The sequence below is a fragment of the Mastigoproctus giganteus genome, chromosome 5 (genome assembly GCF_048544385.1).
Source record: "Mastigoproctus giganteus isolate SK-2022 chromosome 5, ASM4854438v1, whole genome shotgun sequence".
Lineage (NCBI taxonomy): Eukaryota > Metazoa > Arthropoda > Arachnida > Uropygi > Thelyphonidae > Mastigoproctus > Mastigoproctus giganteus.
Genome location: NC_143579.1, coordinates 84,263,274 through 84,279,601, shown reverse-complemented (window position 1 = coordinate 84,279,601; position 16,328 = coordinate 84,263,274). Strand labels below are relative to the sequence as shown.

Below are 16,328 nucleotides of genomic sequence, written 5' to 3'. Positions count from 1 at the left end.
GGACCATCTTCTTTATAAATGCCCAATTTATGACGATTTTCGAGGAACACTATACACCGGACTCCACAACGAACTCAATTGTAATAAGACTTCATTCAGCTGCAAATCAAAGTCATATTACGGTTTGATCCCTCAGGTTCGTTACTCAGTACCAATCTCAGCGAGGAGGTGTTACCTCTTTTTTAAAAGAAACCCGAGATATCAAGGTAGGATTGTTTTCGCAATATTTATGAACAGATCAAAACGTTTAATATAAAAAAATAATCTCATACAAGCTGAACGTATACTCTGGATTTTAGATGGAAACAGATGCAGAAATCATCCTGTCTGAGGTTATTAATGAAGTATCACTTTACAAATGAAGGACAATCCTTCGAAATAAAAGCATTTATTTTATTGTCATATGTAGAAAAAAGAATTACCAAAATCACGAGTAAGTGGCCAGCACTCGTATAATTCTGTTATAAAGAATATGTTATTAGTTGCTTTAATTTTAATATTGGGAAGAAATATAGGAATATCAACTTTTATATTTCGGGAGACAATATTAAAATACACAAAATTTATTTTACAAAGATGACACTGCCCACGATCACTGTTTTAAACTACCTCTCGCCACAAGAGGGCGAATGTGGATACTCCACATTTTCTCGCAGAAGTTGCGGTCTCTTTGAACGAAAAATTGTTGACCAGCAGACAACTGAAATCATGGTGGCAAACCAGAGGTGAAATTAAAGAAGTTATTCATTGGTGCATTACACTAGAGCTTGACTGCACAACGATATCTAACCAACCTATAATTTTTAGGACACGTTCCTAGAGTTCGGCAAATCTGTCGCATTAACACCCCCCCCCCACAAAGAAAGAGTCAGATAGAAAATCACTGCTATAAATGGGAAAACGATGGTTAGCTGTGCTGAAATTTGCCTTCAGCCAGAGAGTAACTAATTGTCCAACATCTAGTTGGCGTTGTTTAAACATAATGTGGGCAAATGATGAAGGGGAGGGGCTTACGCTGAGTAACCTTTCTTCCAGGGCTGTCCAATATGGCACCTGAGGAAATTCTACAATGAAATATTGAGCATTTAAAATTCCCTCTTTGCCTTGCCTGAAAATTTATTAGATAAAATCAATCGAGTTTCAACGTTTTTTTTTGTGGAAACTGCACATATTTTGCTATACGACTAATAACAGGTGACTAAAAGAAGTCGAATGTGCATATGTAGCTATGCTTATTTTTATTGGGGCGGGGACGGCCTCCACTTCTTAAAAAATCCAAAAAATTGGACAGCGTCACTTTAAATGAACAAAATGATCGCAGAAGCATTTATAATTACCCTCCTAACTAATATAATCAAAATCTCCACAGCGATTAAAACTGAATAATCGTAAAAGTATTTATTTATTAGCCATAAACATCGTAAGAACATTTTCATTCAAACCTGGTACTGAAAATTAAAAATAAAATCGGCAGACAATTCTTAGAAAATCAGAATGTCACGAGGCTCCACTATAAAACCGGTTTATCAGCGAGCGTACGTATGGTCCACGGTGGCACAGTTGTAACGTGCTTGTTCGCCGAGTGGAAGGAGCTGGGTTCGAATCCAGCCGAAGGCGTTAGGAAGCTTTTCCTGCCTCTTCTCACTCGGTGCTGAGTTAGTCGATCTCAGGCCGTGGAGTGAGGTTTCCTCCGGGTACTCCGGTTTCCCCTCACCAACCCAAAATCGACCGAAGGACACACACAGGTACAGACCCGAACACGAATTCCTTGAATCTTCAATACACCCGTTTTTAGGGTGCATTGAACTTTCAAGGAATTTTCCGAGGAACTATCCCCGCCCGGGAGAGGGTAGTTCCTTGTTCCTCTTACATATTTTCTTTACCCAAGTGAACTATAACAAAAATATTTCCTGACACCGAGTAAGAAAGTCGAGCAGTAATGTTAATAGAAAATACCAAAATTAGCCAAAGAGGCAGCTTTCAGGTGCATTTTTTTTTATACCAAATACGCGTGAATTGAATTTTTAAATACAGTAAAATTATAAAAAAATGCATCCGAAAGCTGCGTAGTTTTGTAATCTCAGTATTTTCTATTAATATTTCTGATTAACTTCTTAATTGGTGTCAGGAAGACAACGACGGATCATATTCCTAAATTTTTATCTTAATGCTACACAATAATCAGGAATTTAATAGAGGTTAAAAAGATTATTCTAAAGTTGAATATTTAATTACATTGAAGGAATACCTATATATTAGCAAAAAATTAACCGTGGCACCTGTTTGCCGTTAATGATAATATTGTATGAAGTCTCAACCCCTTCAGACAATACACTCCAAAAACAAAGAGTTTTGTTTCAACAGATAAATGCTATGGATGACTGAGCAAACATATCCAGTCAGCCACAGCAAGCTAAGTGACCTGGTCTGTGCGCGTAAGATACCACCAGGCTGTAATGAGAGTTAAAATGGAGCCTGTTCTACAAACGTCTTTAAATACCAAAGCAACTAAGGACATGAGACGTGTTGGGGTTGCTCTCTTTTGCTGGGTGGTAAACTATGCAATCCTCCAACTCAGCCACTGAACAAAAATTACTGTGGTCATTGACGGGATTCGTACTCGGACCTTTGCAATCCGGTGTAGAAGAATGGTGATTATAACTATTGTGCTTCACGCGAGGGTTAACTTCATACTTTCTCATTTAAGTTCGGTGTAAATATGAAATGGTACCAAAAGGGAAATAAGAAAACGTTAGGGTTACAGGTATTACCTTCTTCCAAACATCTGCGATTTTCTGTTGTGTCCTTGAATGTAAAATTCTTGGCACAAAAATCAGCTGTCAGGAGGCAGATGGTATTTTCAGTTCGTGATAACACCCTATCCATAGATTGAATGAAAGACGTTACATGGAGGTAGAGGAGGAGACTGGAAAAGCAGGTTATTTTAGATTGTGTAATAACTATGCGATCCTTCTTACCCTCGAAATCAAAACATTTTTGTTACCATTCCTGCAAATTTCCTTCAAAGAAAGGTTTATTATTGTAAATGCTTCACTAGTCAGCAAAAGCATTATCTAAATATGGAGAGCTCTAAAGAGTTACAAAGAATTCATAAATACTATATTCTATTAAAATTATAACGTAAGTGATAAAATTTGTATATTACTGAATCTTAGAACGGATTACACCAGTTTTTACAACACAGCTGTGATGATTATTAATTATTTCTTTCTTTCTTCTTTACAGCTTGCGAGATTTTCGATTTCTCGTCTTTCTTTTAAATATTACGCAGAAAGAAATCAGTATTTACTGGAATATTATTAACCAGTCTAAAGGTTGCTTTGAAATGATTCAGAACATTTCACTCATTAAAAAAAACAGTAACTGGTTCATATTTTACCATTACTAGTGGCAAATGATAAGATAAAAGAAAGAAAGCTTATATGGCATCAGACAAAAAAAACGCAACACTTCACTTATCAACTTCCACAACGTCAGGTGGTAATTTGCGCTAGAAAAAAATCAACTACTCGCTGATCATCATTCCTCGTCATGTGTGTGGTTTCAGCAACAGGAAGAATCCCATAATCGTTGAGCCTGCTCAATCCATTCAAAGCTTTAAACACCTCACTCAGATCTCCTGACGCTGCAATTTGCACAACTGAAACCTTTCTTAGTAAGGGCATCCCTCACCAATATCGTTCCGGCGGCTCCAGACCCGTATGCAGTACTGATGATATAGCTTGGCCATTTCCTTATACAATGAGATAATAACTTCCTTATCCTTGCTAGTAAAATTCCTGAATCCCATGAGATGTCCTGGCAGCCTGTCTGTATTGCTCAGAGAACTTTATACCTGACTGCACAATTACGTCCCAGGACTTTTTCATTTTCCACTACCCTGAGTGTAGTACCACACAGTTGGTACGTTACTCTGGGGTGACTGCTATCCATATGCAGTGCTTTGCATTTGTCAATGTTAAACTTCAGTTGCCATTTCTCATCACATGTGCCTAAATTTTCTAGATGCAGTTGCATACTGTAACCAACAGTAAATTCTAAGTGGGAAGCATTCAAGGAATTAATCGTGGAAGCTACTAAAAGTTTCATACCTATTAAGAAATATTGTTCAAGGTTTAGGCCTAAATGGTTATAAAATGAACTAATGAGACTCGTGACAGAGAATAAAATGCATGGGATGCATATAAATTATCAAGCGACTCAGAAGCCTATGGCAGATATAAACTAGTCTGTAATCAGGTCACAAAGGAGGTTAGGCAGGCGAAGGCAGATTACGAGAAATCCTTGGCAAAAGATGCTAAGAAAAACAGCAAGGATTTCTTTACTTATATAAACTCTAAAAGGAAGGGGATGAATCTGATTGGTCCACTTGACATCGATGGTTCGACTGTTGATGATCCTGCTCAGATAGCAAACAAACTGAATGAGTATTTTGCATCTACATTCACACATGAGGAGTTATTAAGATTTGAAAATGGCAGAAGGTTATCAAATTGTAGCAGGATACTTAATGATTTTGTAATAACTGAGAGCAAAGTGGAGGAGAAATTGTTGAAGTTAAACATAAGAAAAGCACCTGGGGTGGATGGGATCTATCCAGTTATATTAAAGGAGACGGAAAAGCAACTAAGCAAACCTTTAGCCATAATTATAGAGCACCCTTGGACTCAGGGGAGGTCCCCACGAACTGGAGGTGTGCAACCCCAATTCACAAAGGGGGACACGAGTAATTACAGACCAGTTAGTTTAACTTCTGTTCAGGGTAAAATAATGGAGTCACTGGTTAAAGATGCATTGTAGGATCATCTAGACAAGACTGCAGCAATAATTCAGACACATCATGGGTTTGTTAAGGGAAAGTCTTGTCTGACAAATTTGATTGGTTATTATGATGTGGTTACAAAGGAACTGGATGCAAAAAATAATTTTGATATCATATACTTGGATTTCAGGAAAGCTTTTGACACTGTTGCGCATGGAAGACTACTGTACAGATTGCAGCAGAATGGTATTAAGCGTAAGTTGCTACAATGGATAAAAGGATGGTTGAGTGGGAGAAGACAGAGGGTAGTAATCAATGGGTGCTGCTGTTCGTGGACTAATGTTATTAGTAGAGTCCCACAGGGTTCGGTGTTGGGTCCACTGTTGTTTTGTATATTTATCAATGACATTGATGAAGGTATATCAGGCTTAGTGTCGAAGTTTTGCAGGTGATACAAAGGTTGGCAGGGTTGTTAATGACAGTAATGGCAGAGTGTTACTGCAACAGGATCTAGAAAATTTGGGCAGATGGGCTAAGAAGTGGCAACTGCAGTTTAACCTTGACAAATGCAAAGTATTGCATATGGGTAGAAGTAACCCCAGAGAAACGTACCAACTGTGTGGTTCTACACTTAAGGTGGTAGAAAATGAAAAAGACCTGGGAGTAATTGTGCAGTCAGATATGATGTTTTCTGAGCAATGCAAACAGGTTGCCAGGGCAGGTCATGGGGTTTTGTCAATGATATATAGGAATTTTGCTAGCAGGGAAAAGGAGGTGATTGTCCCTCTGTATAAGGCAATGGTCAGGTCAGGCCACGCCTTGTGTACTGCGTACAGGTCTGGAGGCCTTATTTTAGGAAGGATGTAGATTTGCTTGAGCGTGTACAGAGAAGGGCAACAAGATTGGTGAGGGGAATGAAGGGATCCTCTTACCAAGAGAGGCTTAAGTTCTGCAAATTGCAGTGGCTGGAGACTAGGCACCTGCGCGGTGATCTGATTGAGGTGTATAAGGCCTTGAATGGGTTGAGCACGCTGAATTCTGATGGGATCCTTCCACTTGTTCAGATTACGAACCTAAGGGGGCATAAATTCAAATTAAGAAAATACAGATGTGCGGAAATTTGCCTTTAGCCAGCGGGTGGTTAATTGCTGGAACAAACTTCCATATGTCATTGTGGAAGTTGATAGGTTAAATAAATTTAAGAAGGAACTGGACAGGCATTTGGAGGGAATGGTGCGATTTTTTTTTTTTTGGCTGATGCTGCATAAGCTCATACACATTCTTTCTTGCATCACATGCCACTAATACTGTGTCGTTAACCACCACCTAATATGCCTTCATAAATATAGAAAACAACAATGGACCGAACCCCGGAGGACTCCGCTAAAAACATTAATCCACCAATTACCACTGTCTGTCTTCTCTCACTCAACCATCCCTTTATCCAAAGCAGAAATGTTCCCTTAATGCCATACTGCTCCAGTTTGTACAATGGTCTTCGATGTGCGATAGTATCAAAAGCTTTCCTGAAATCCAAGTATATGATATCAAAATTATTTTTTGCATCCAGTTCCTTTGTGACCACATCGTAGTATCCAATGAAATTGGTCAAACAAGATTTTCCCTTAAACTCATGCTGTGTCTGAAGCATATTTGTAGCCTGGAACGGAAGTTAAAACTAACAGGTGAGTAAGCACTCGTATCATCCTTTGATCCTCTTTGTAAATCGTTGATACATCTCCAGTCCGCAGGAACATCCTCTGAATCCAAGGATGCTCTCACAATTACGGCTAATGATTGTAAGAGCACATAATGTATAATTTAGCGTAAAGGTAAACTCACTCTTCGTGTTATAAAGTCGGCTGTTTATATATGGGATGGGAAAATCTTGTAGCTGTTCTTGAACTGGCATTAATAAGTTGCTTCAAACTGGTAGCGAATTATAGTTCCACAGAGAGAGAGAGAGATTCCTCTCTGTAATTGCAATACTTTTCAACATATTGCTATTAAGAACGATGTATCAATGAATTGCTTTCACTTAGCAGAACCTTTCTGATCGTTATCTCAAGGAATTGCATCCCTATTAACCGCAATCTATTTTTATACGTAAGAAACAATTGTCAGCGCACAGTAATGAGCTAACTTTAAAGAATTCGAATACTCTGAAAATAGATTTCGTTTTGCAGCGATGATGATAGTTTCTTTAAATTGTTTTGACATTTTAACACTAAATAATTGGAATGAATTTTAGTCAGCAGTACCTAGGAATTCAGTATGGTCTGCTTCATATATATATTTTTGGATTTCATCCATTTAATTACCAGATAATGTCTCTCTTATTTTCTAAATGGAATCAGAATTTTAAGCAAGATCTACATTGATACTGAAAACTTAGAGCAATAAGGAAAATCGGATCATATAAGCAACAGAATTTGCTTCATATTTCATCCCCAAAATTCTAAGACGAAAGAGCGTACTTGAAATTCTTTTTAAATAACATTTATATTCCAGTTGATCCTAAAATTCACTCCCAGTTTAGAATTTTAAGATGAATGAAGTTATTCAAACAATGCCAGATCTTTAAAGGCTTCAAAAAATCAATATTTTAGAGGTATCATAACGATAAGATACAGTTAATAAACAGCAAATATATATGATAAATTCATTTTGCCATTTCTCTCTCACTCACAGCAGAGGAAGGAAGCCGACTGTCGGTCATGTTAGGGAGGGCGGAAACGGCGTGCAGACGTAAAGTACAGGAAGAACAGACAGAAGGAAGCCAGACACAAGCGCGACATCTTTAGAAGCAGCAAAGACTAGAGATAATCGGGTGCTGACAAGTACACAGATCTCGGGGAGTAGTAGCCATTATGATAAAACAAAAGAATGTCTACGAACCTCCTCCTGGCCCTGTAGCTGTGAAGTTGGCGGTGGAGATGTTAAGGAAGTCGTACTGGGATAGGGCGACGTCATTAGCTATTGATACTGGATGAGATCCCTTCCATTTGTACACCAAATCTTGAGATGAGTAAGCAACTGGAAGAGAAAAAAATTACACGTTAGTCTGGGATTTCAAAACGAAGCAGTAGATTTTATTCGTTCTATTTAAAATAATTTCGGGGTTGAATGAGAAAGAAACTTTTAAATATGTAAATTAAGAGGATAAGAGAAAGCGTATATGCTTGGAATAAAGGGGAAAAGAAGCAAGAACTTGAAAAATTAAGAAAGTTACAGAAAGAGTAATATATAAAATAACATAACGGTCATTTTTTCTTTTCTTCAAAAGGTTGATGACTGTGACTTCTGATTCTTACTTCGAACCACGTGCAAACTTTATCCATGATGCGGAACAATTTTTTTACAAGAATAACGTCTCAAACTATAAAGCAGCCCCGCCCTTATTATTACTTGATTAATATGATAGACTACCTAGCTACGACTGTGCCTGATATAACTAATTTTTACCAATCTAAGATATACTTCTAAGTATCAAATAACCCTGTAGGGTATCCAAAGAGCATCTCTGTTGTAGAGAACTGATTCCAAATTATTCCAGGTATATGCATAACACGCTACACGCAATCTCCCCTTACATGGAGGTTGAAGTTTATTTTTTTCCTTCTCTAGATAAGTTAAATCTTTCAATTTATAGTTTTGCATTCTTTTGAGGTTGTTTTAGAAATCTCTGTCCCACCTAGACTGCATTATTTTTTAACAGAAACGTGGCTGTGGTGTGGAACAAACAACGAAAAGGAAAATCTAATCAATAATGTTTTCAGAGAGAGAAAGAGAGTAACCAATAGAACATACGATAACAATTAAGAAGCAACTGTCTTAAACAATGATTGGAAGTGTGACGCAAAGACGAATTGGTTTTGCAGATGAGAACACGACGAGTGGGTTTCTCTTAGAGTTGAATGTTTGAATAATTCATTAGCCGATCCCAGTTCTTTCTAGCGCCAATATGCCCCCTATTCAGACAACGGTCGCGTAAGATAAATCACACAACACCATGTCACCGCAGAGGAGGAGTGGTTTACCTTAGACTAGTGGAGACCTCACGCAAATCCGCCATCAATAGCGGACTTATTTTCAAGAAAAAAAAATCTAATCTCTCATTCTAGTTTGGCTAGAGATAAGAATATGCCAGTTTTACCGATGCACCGCTGCAAGTCAAAAGAACACGAAAGATGAGGGTTAGCGAAGGGGGAAGAGGGGTTTGAAATACACGGGAAGGGTACCTTACGAAGGATGTAAGATAGTTGCGCAATGTACTAATCCTACTGAATAAAAACGTCAAACTTGGAATGACATTAGCAACATTCATTTCCTGCATGGTAAAGTAATTAATAAGGACATCAGGCATGCACGGAAACTTACACGGAATTTCTTTAACCCACTGAGACGAGGTAGGATTTTTAATATCCTGGACATTTTTCGGTATCATTTACTCTCAACAGATGACTGTGAAGGAAACAAATTTCATTTGCTTGGATCTCACAGAATTCATCTTTTATCTGCCTCTCTCACTATTTCATTTTAATGTTTCTTCTTAGGCACTGCCATTATTATTCCCACCTGTTATGTCCTCTACCTTCTCTTCCCTCCCTCCCCCCGTATCCCTTTCCTCCTCCATCTGGTAATTGTTTGTATTCCATCTCTTCCGTTTCGCCAGCTTTCTTCTTTATTACTTCCTGTCAAAAGGAAACTATATTTATGAACCTTTTCACATTCCGATATATATTATGTTCTTTTTACCACTTATCAGTTTTTCTTTCTACGAGTTACACTTTGCTCTTTCTCTTCTATTACAAGGAATAATTTGTTTCGCCACTAATAATGTTGCCCTTAATATGCGACAAGTAAAACCAGAATTTTAAAATTAATTAGAACTTTATCCACTAATATCAATACGACCTGGAATAAATGTCTTATATTAAACTGTTTCTTAAATCATTAGAAGACAGTGGAAAGTTTTTTATGGCTTTAAAAAGTCGGAGTTCTGTACCTCGGAACCTTTTCCTCTAGAATAATTCTCTATCGAGGCTATTTAGCCTCTCTTAGGCAGAGAGCGTATGGTTTGTTCTCTGGAATACATTCAAACTGGTCGAGCATACCCAAAGATTTGTACATACGAAAAATGACACATTATCTAATTTGCCTTTGTATTTACATTAACAGAAAACTGTTTCCAACCCTTTAATTCAGTACTATCAGTAGATGAGTTAACAGCAACCCAATAGCGTTTATTTAATTCAATATTAATGCGGTTGTTTAGGCGCATTCTCAAATGCTAAGTTCCTATTTGGCTTCAGAATATCCTTGCACACGTTACAACTCAGAGATCCCATGAATGGAAAGTTTATATTTGACTCTTCTTCTTCTTTAGAAAGTTTCGGCAATTACAAGTTTTGTTAAAATCGGAATTTTTATTCATATCTCGAATTATTTAGTTTTTAAAACATACTTTGGGTACATTTATAATATAACATAGTAAGTGTACTGCCTAATTCGTTATTTCATCCTACACCCCACTCCAAAAATAATATACCTTAATGAGAACTGAATTGGATTTCCTTCCAACTGAAGACCAAGATGAAATTCTTAAGAAAAATAACTTGTCGCATTTCTATAGTTTAATTCCTTTTAAACTACAGTAAAATCTGTACAAGACCACACGTACCAAACACAAGCCTGACCTTTCATATTTCAACGGTGTTGTACTTTCTTAAAGTCTTTTCACAGCGTCATTATCATCCCCCAAACTGATTTAAAGATGAAGGTCAAAATATCGAAGAGATTTGCATCGTTGCTGAATACACTTCGCTATAGTAGGCCACAGTGAAAACCAATAGGCATTATCCGTGTGCCTAATCATCTACTCTGCGGCAATGCATTTTATTTAATGGGATTACTTTGCATCTTTAAGAGATTTGGATGGAAAAGAAACAGTAAATCCTGCATTCTTGATTTCATCGTTAGTTTTCTATTTACATCGAAACTGCCACCTGCAACTGTTCCCGACTAAAATTCAAGTACTAAAGAGTAGATACGTGCAATCAGCACAGAGTAGAAACGGTGTTAGATTGGTAGTAAACGACTGTGTATTAGTTTAAGTGGATATTTAAAAAAAACGGAGGTCAAAAATAGAAATGAGAATTTTCAGGAAAATTCACGAACCAATGACCACGGTTAACGTGCAATTGTAATGACATTTTCTGCTAGATGAATTTCGTCTCTATAGAATGCAGCACACGGTTGTAGTGCGTACGAATGACGTCAGAAATTTCTAATTGGATAACGCACTAATAAAAATAAACAGGGTAATGTTAAGCATATTAATCTTCTGCAATATGTAACTGAACCTTATACACTGAGTGATCACTGAACTATGACCATCCCTATGAAAACTGAATACGACCGGTTGACCACGTGAGGTACGGGAGTGCAGAGTTAATCAGCCTACGTAGCATAGATAAGGTGTCAGTGGTTAAGTAGGTAGTAAAAGGAAAGATTTATCGGACTTTGATAAAGGACAGATTGTCTGTGCTCAACGAGCTGCTGTCTCGATTTCCCAAATGACTGAACTGGTGTCAAAACGGTCAAAGAACGACCGGACGGCAAAACTGCAAAGGTCGGCGAAAGGTTGATGTTAGAGGTGAGCGCCGGGTCCGACGACTCGTACAGGCGAAGCACTGTTGAGGAGTTCACTACCCGGAACAATATCTGGCATGACCATGCGTCGCACGCTCACACGTATGGGCTATACCAGCAGACGACCCCTACGGCATCCTCTCCTAACCAAGGTTCATCGGAGTAAAAGACTCGTCTGTTGCAAAGAGCATGGAAGAAGGTGTGCTGGTCGGATGAATCACTTTATTTACTCCACACCGTGGATGGTCTTGTACGGATTTTGCGTCAACAACGTATCAGTGGTCTCCGCTATCGTCAACTGCTTGCTGACGTGTGCACCCCGCTATGTTACACTTTTTTCCCGAATGGCGATGGTGTCTTCCAAGATGACAATTCGCCGAGCCATCGGGCACTTGGAATGGTTCGAGGAACGTAGTTCTGACTTCTAGCATATCGATTGGCCTCGATATCAATCCCATAGAGCACTTGTGGGACACTATGGAAAGGCATATCAGGCGTCTGGATTCACCTCCATTGTTGACCGCATTACGCACAGCTTGGTTGGCCATACCTCCCGACATCTTGTTGAATCAATGCCACGTCGGATAATTGCTATTCTGAGAGCAAAAGGAGGACCTACGAAAATATTAGGTAGGTGGTCATAATTCTGTGATCACTCAGTGTATAATATACGCATTTGAACATATAGTAAATGGACTTACAGCTACCAATTTCCAGCGGGCATGCTTGAGTATCAAGCGGATATTTTCGAAGATGCATAGGACAGTTAGCCTTGATGGTCAGTCTACAGAAAAGAGAAGAAACGAAAAAATATTTGTTGAAAAGGCAAATATAACAAACTTTAAAAAATCTCTTGTATATATATTTACTTGCTACCACAACCGATCGTATTATCCTTTGGCTGCAAATTAACAACAACTTCTGGTGTGGAATTTTGCATTAGTTGATGCAAAAAGAACAATTGCACTAACGTTCTTTAAGCATGGGCACGCCAGTTCTGATTTTTTTAAAAAAAAGGGGGAAATTAATGCAAATTTTGAAGGTAACCAACACAATTCACGTGTCACAGATGATGCATCAGTGGAAGACAAAGCCAAGTAATTTGCTGGTCAAAATGCGAAAAAAAATAAATAAAAATAAAACGGGCAGCAGTGCAAACAAAGATTTCTATAAGTCATTATTTCATGGTTATTCCTTGTTATTATAAAAAAAAAAAAACGAACGAGAGGTATGTATGAAAAGAATTGCATTATCAATACAGTTTGAAGTACTTTTAATAGCAAGGGGTTTAATGGAGTTGCGTAGTTTACTCGTTATTCTCGTAGAATTTCCTTACATTTTATTTCATAGAATTGGCGGTAGATTAAATAATGCTCCCTATAGGCCATAATCGTGTTAAGATACTTTTAGTGTTATGCATTGTGCATAATTCATTTGCTGATCTCTTTTTAGATTATACCTTGATTTGTAAAGCAAAGGAGTTATTCTAGAAATAAGTTTCGTTCTCTAGTTGCATTAATGGACAAAGTAACAATAACGGAGGAGGGAAAGGAAAGACTCCGTTAACTTCGCCCAGATTTCTTCTGAAAGAAATCCAGGTGAGAGTGCAAATAATGAGCTTGAATGACATTTTATATTAGATTTTAACCAGTTCTTTGTAATTTACACTGTCGATATCACCAAGAAAGCCATTCGTTACAAAGCGAATTGATTGAAAAGAAGTTCAGTTAGCATCGGTCATTTTTTCTTCCAGTTCCGGCCTGATATGGAATGACAGAAGCAATAATTTTGTTTCTTAGGACCAAGGAATTATTTACTACATTGTGTGCATTAAGCTGAAACTGATTCTGGCATATCATTCTATTCTCCTGTTGTGCTGATCTGATGTCCTACTGCCCCACAGGTATATAAAGGAAACTTAGGGAGACCACTTTGCAAACCCCGAAGGAATCCCAACATCCTGAATGCACCATAGGCGCTTCTTTAATATAAATCGATTGGTGTGTTGTGTAGTCCCATTGTGAAGAAACACGTCTTGCAAACTTCTGCTTTAACTATCTATGAAAATACCCCAGTCAAAACAATGGAAAAAGAAGTCTACAACACTACACAGGTGATGTGTTTTTTTTAACTATGTGGAAGTCTTGAAGCTGAAATCAGGGCGTCGTCTTGGATGTAGTCAGAGCAAAGTATCTTGCTGATTACAGAAATGTGACACTTTACTTGACCAGTCCTCTAAGGAGTAATCTCAATTATCCTGTTCATCACATTCAATCCTGAAGACTTCTCAAAGGTGGATTGTCAGATCTTCATTGTGTGGCTCCGGAGCAAAGAGGATGGTATGTTGTGATACGTTTCAGCTTTTTGATCGGAAGACTCCTTAACATCTGCAGTACAGCATTTATAAATCCATCGTAAAAAAGCAGCAGTTTTCATGGTGGTTTGTGACTTCTCTCCATATTCGAATTATAGAAAATGCATGCATCGGACTACCACGAAACCATCCCTATATTGGCGACCTGCAACTATCACAGCAGAAATGAGGTACCCACAACCTTTCTGCATCATGTTATTCTTAGATTGCTTTTGACTTATACAATATCTACAAACATTGCAGATCGTATCTGAAGAAAAGTTACACCTTCTTTTGGTAGCCATATCAAACTTATAATGCGAATACTACACTCTAGTATGTACTATGTAATACATATCACAAAAACACGAAATCTTCAATTGCCACTAGAGAATAACAATTTAATTCAGTATACGAAACAGTTAATACAAACATAAAACTGTTTTATTACATAATTTTGTGGTGGAATGGTTAGCATTGCACTTTACTAGGATAGCAAGAGAGGTTGTTTCCTGTTAATACGAACATTTACTAATTGAACACATTGGTTCTTAGTTAATACAGGTAATTACACCGAGTTGAAAGTAAGAACTGCCCCCAATAAGCGTAATAAGTTAAGAGTCTAATTAAACCACAGCGTGTGACTTATTGCTAAAGATCTGTAACCGGAGTTAGTTCTTTGGATTTTTATTTTTTAATCAAAATTGCAATAATTCTTGGAGGAATGCGAACAGGGGCACTTAACTTATGACCTTAAACATAAACAGTGCTGCTTTCTCAGTACGAACTTTTTATTTTTCTTGTAATAGAATCAGGTGGTGGTCTTCCATTAAGTACCAAATGACCTTTTTATACAACTTGAGTGATGATTATTATGCCGTTATAACTTAATTAAATTCTTAAAGACAGAGCACAATAAAATTCACAGGGGGAAAATGCAACGCTTTCACACTCACAATACACATTGTGAACAAGAACCTGGTAAACGATTTGTAATGTAATGGTCACTTATTAAAATAGTTACTGCTTTGTATAAAGTGTTGAAATAGTTTATCTTTTGAAGTCGAGGCAATTCAAACCTATCACAAATACCTATCGAAGATCACTTCATCATTGGATGATAGATATACTATTCTAAAATATAAACGGTACTTCCCAAACGTTCCAGAAGTGATTGACATATGTATAGTTTATTTTATTTTATGTATCTGAAGCAGAGCCAGTTCTAGACATTTCTTCAAAGTCTTGAACGTTCTTTCATCTCACAGCACGCATTGATCTTCATTACTTCCATATTGCCGGAGACGAAAGTTGGTTCTTCCAGATAACGTCAGAGAAGACGGGAAACCTATCAACTGCCTCGAAAAAAGTTCTTTCTGAGGATTCGAAAGTGAAATACTTTCTTGATCACTTTTTCGATGCAAAAGAAATTTGTTCCTGTAGGTGTAACAGTTAATCAAAGCTTTTACAAGAGCGTTTGATAGCATTCAGGAAAGTGGTTCCTCTTGAATAATAACGTGCCTCCATACCAACACCGTCTGTCCTACAGTTTTTAGTCAAGTCACTGTCATCTCATCCACTGTGTTCATTGATTTGTCAACACCGAACTTCCACGGTTTAAAGATAGTCTATAGACACAGGATGACCTCAGCGATGGTTGTGAGGCTATCCCACGCAATCAACCAACCCTGACAAGGCAGATGAACAATATTTACTTCCAAAGTTGCTTAAACACAAACAACTACAAGCGAGGTTTGTAACATTGCATTGATGCATAAGAGTACTTTGAAGGAGAAATACGCCATTAGGGATAAAGGTTACACGTTGACAGATAGATTAAAACAATGGTTTTTGAAGAGTTAGCCGGTCAGCAGAGGCCTGTTAGAAGAACCGGATAAGGAAAATTGCATTCCTAGTTTGTCCATTCTTCAGGTAGCAGAGAAAGGCAGTAATTACGTTTGAAAAGTGTGGCTATAGGAAATTGCAGATCTGTCTTAGTTAATCTTAAAGAGAAGATGGACAAGAAAATGAGGTTCGACGTTGGATCAACTGCTGTTATAAAGACAAATAGCTTGGTTTGCTTTGAATTTGCAACTCTTCACAACCAAGACTCCAGCCAACATCTGTTATGGTGCACAGGGCAGAAGCGGCGGAACGATGAATCATATTTCCCTCAATAGTAACTGAATCGAATTGAACAATTACAATGGTTCACGTCATATACACGGTTTATATGAATCGTGTTCCAATAAATAAAATAAGAGTATTCGCAATCTGTCTTAATGAACTTTGTCCCCATGAAAATTCTGCCTTCAGACCACATTAACTTTTTTCTCAGTAACGATTTCTTTATTTCTAATTTCCTCTAGTATCTTCTACAGATGCCATTTCATCGAATGCGCTTTATGAATATAAAACACTTCTCTTCATAAACCAAGATTTAATCAAAGACGGAACGTGACGCCTAAAAGACTCACTTCATCATCATTTAGTGGATGTTTTAATTAAGAGACAAAACTTTTCTGCTTTAAAAACAGA

The 16,328-nt window shown here is 37.7% G+C and overlaps 1 protein-coding gene across 1 annotated transcript in view; it reads right to left on the bottom strand.

The window, feature by feature from the left end:
- Positions 1-16,328, bottom strand: part of LOC150085531 (gamma-aminobutyric acid receptor subunit alpha-6-like) — a 122,839-nt gene that overhangs the window by 26,869 nt on the left and 79,642 nt on the right. Inside the window, exons 5-6 of the mRNA XM_090374590.1 lie at positions 12,139-12,221; positions 7,682-7,819 (exon numbers count right to left, since the gene is read on the bottom strand). Of these exons, the coding sequence (XP_090230716.1) occupies positions 7,682-7,819; positions 12,139-12,221 (221 nt within the window). The remainder of the gene's footprint in view (positions 1-7,681; positions 7,820-12,138; positions 12,222-16,328) is intronic.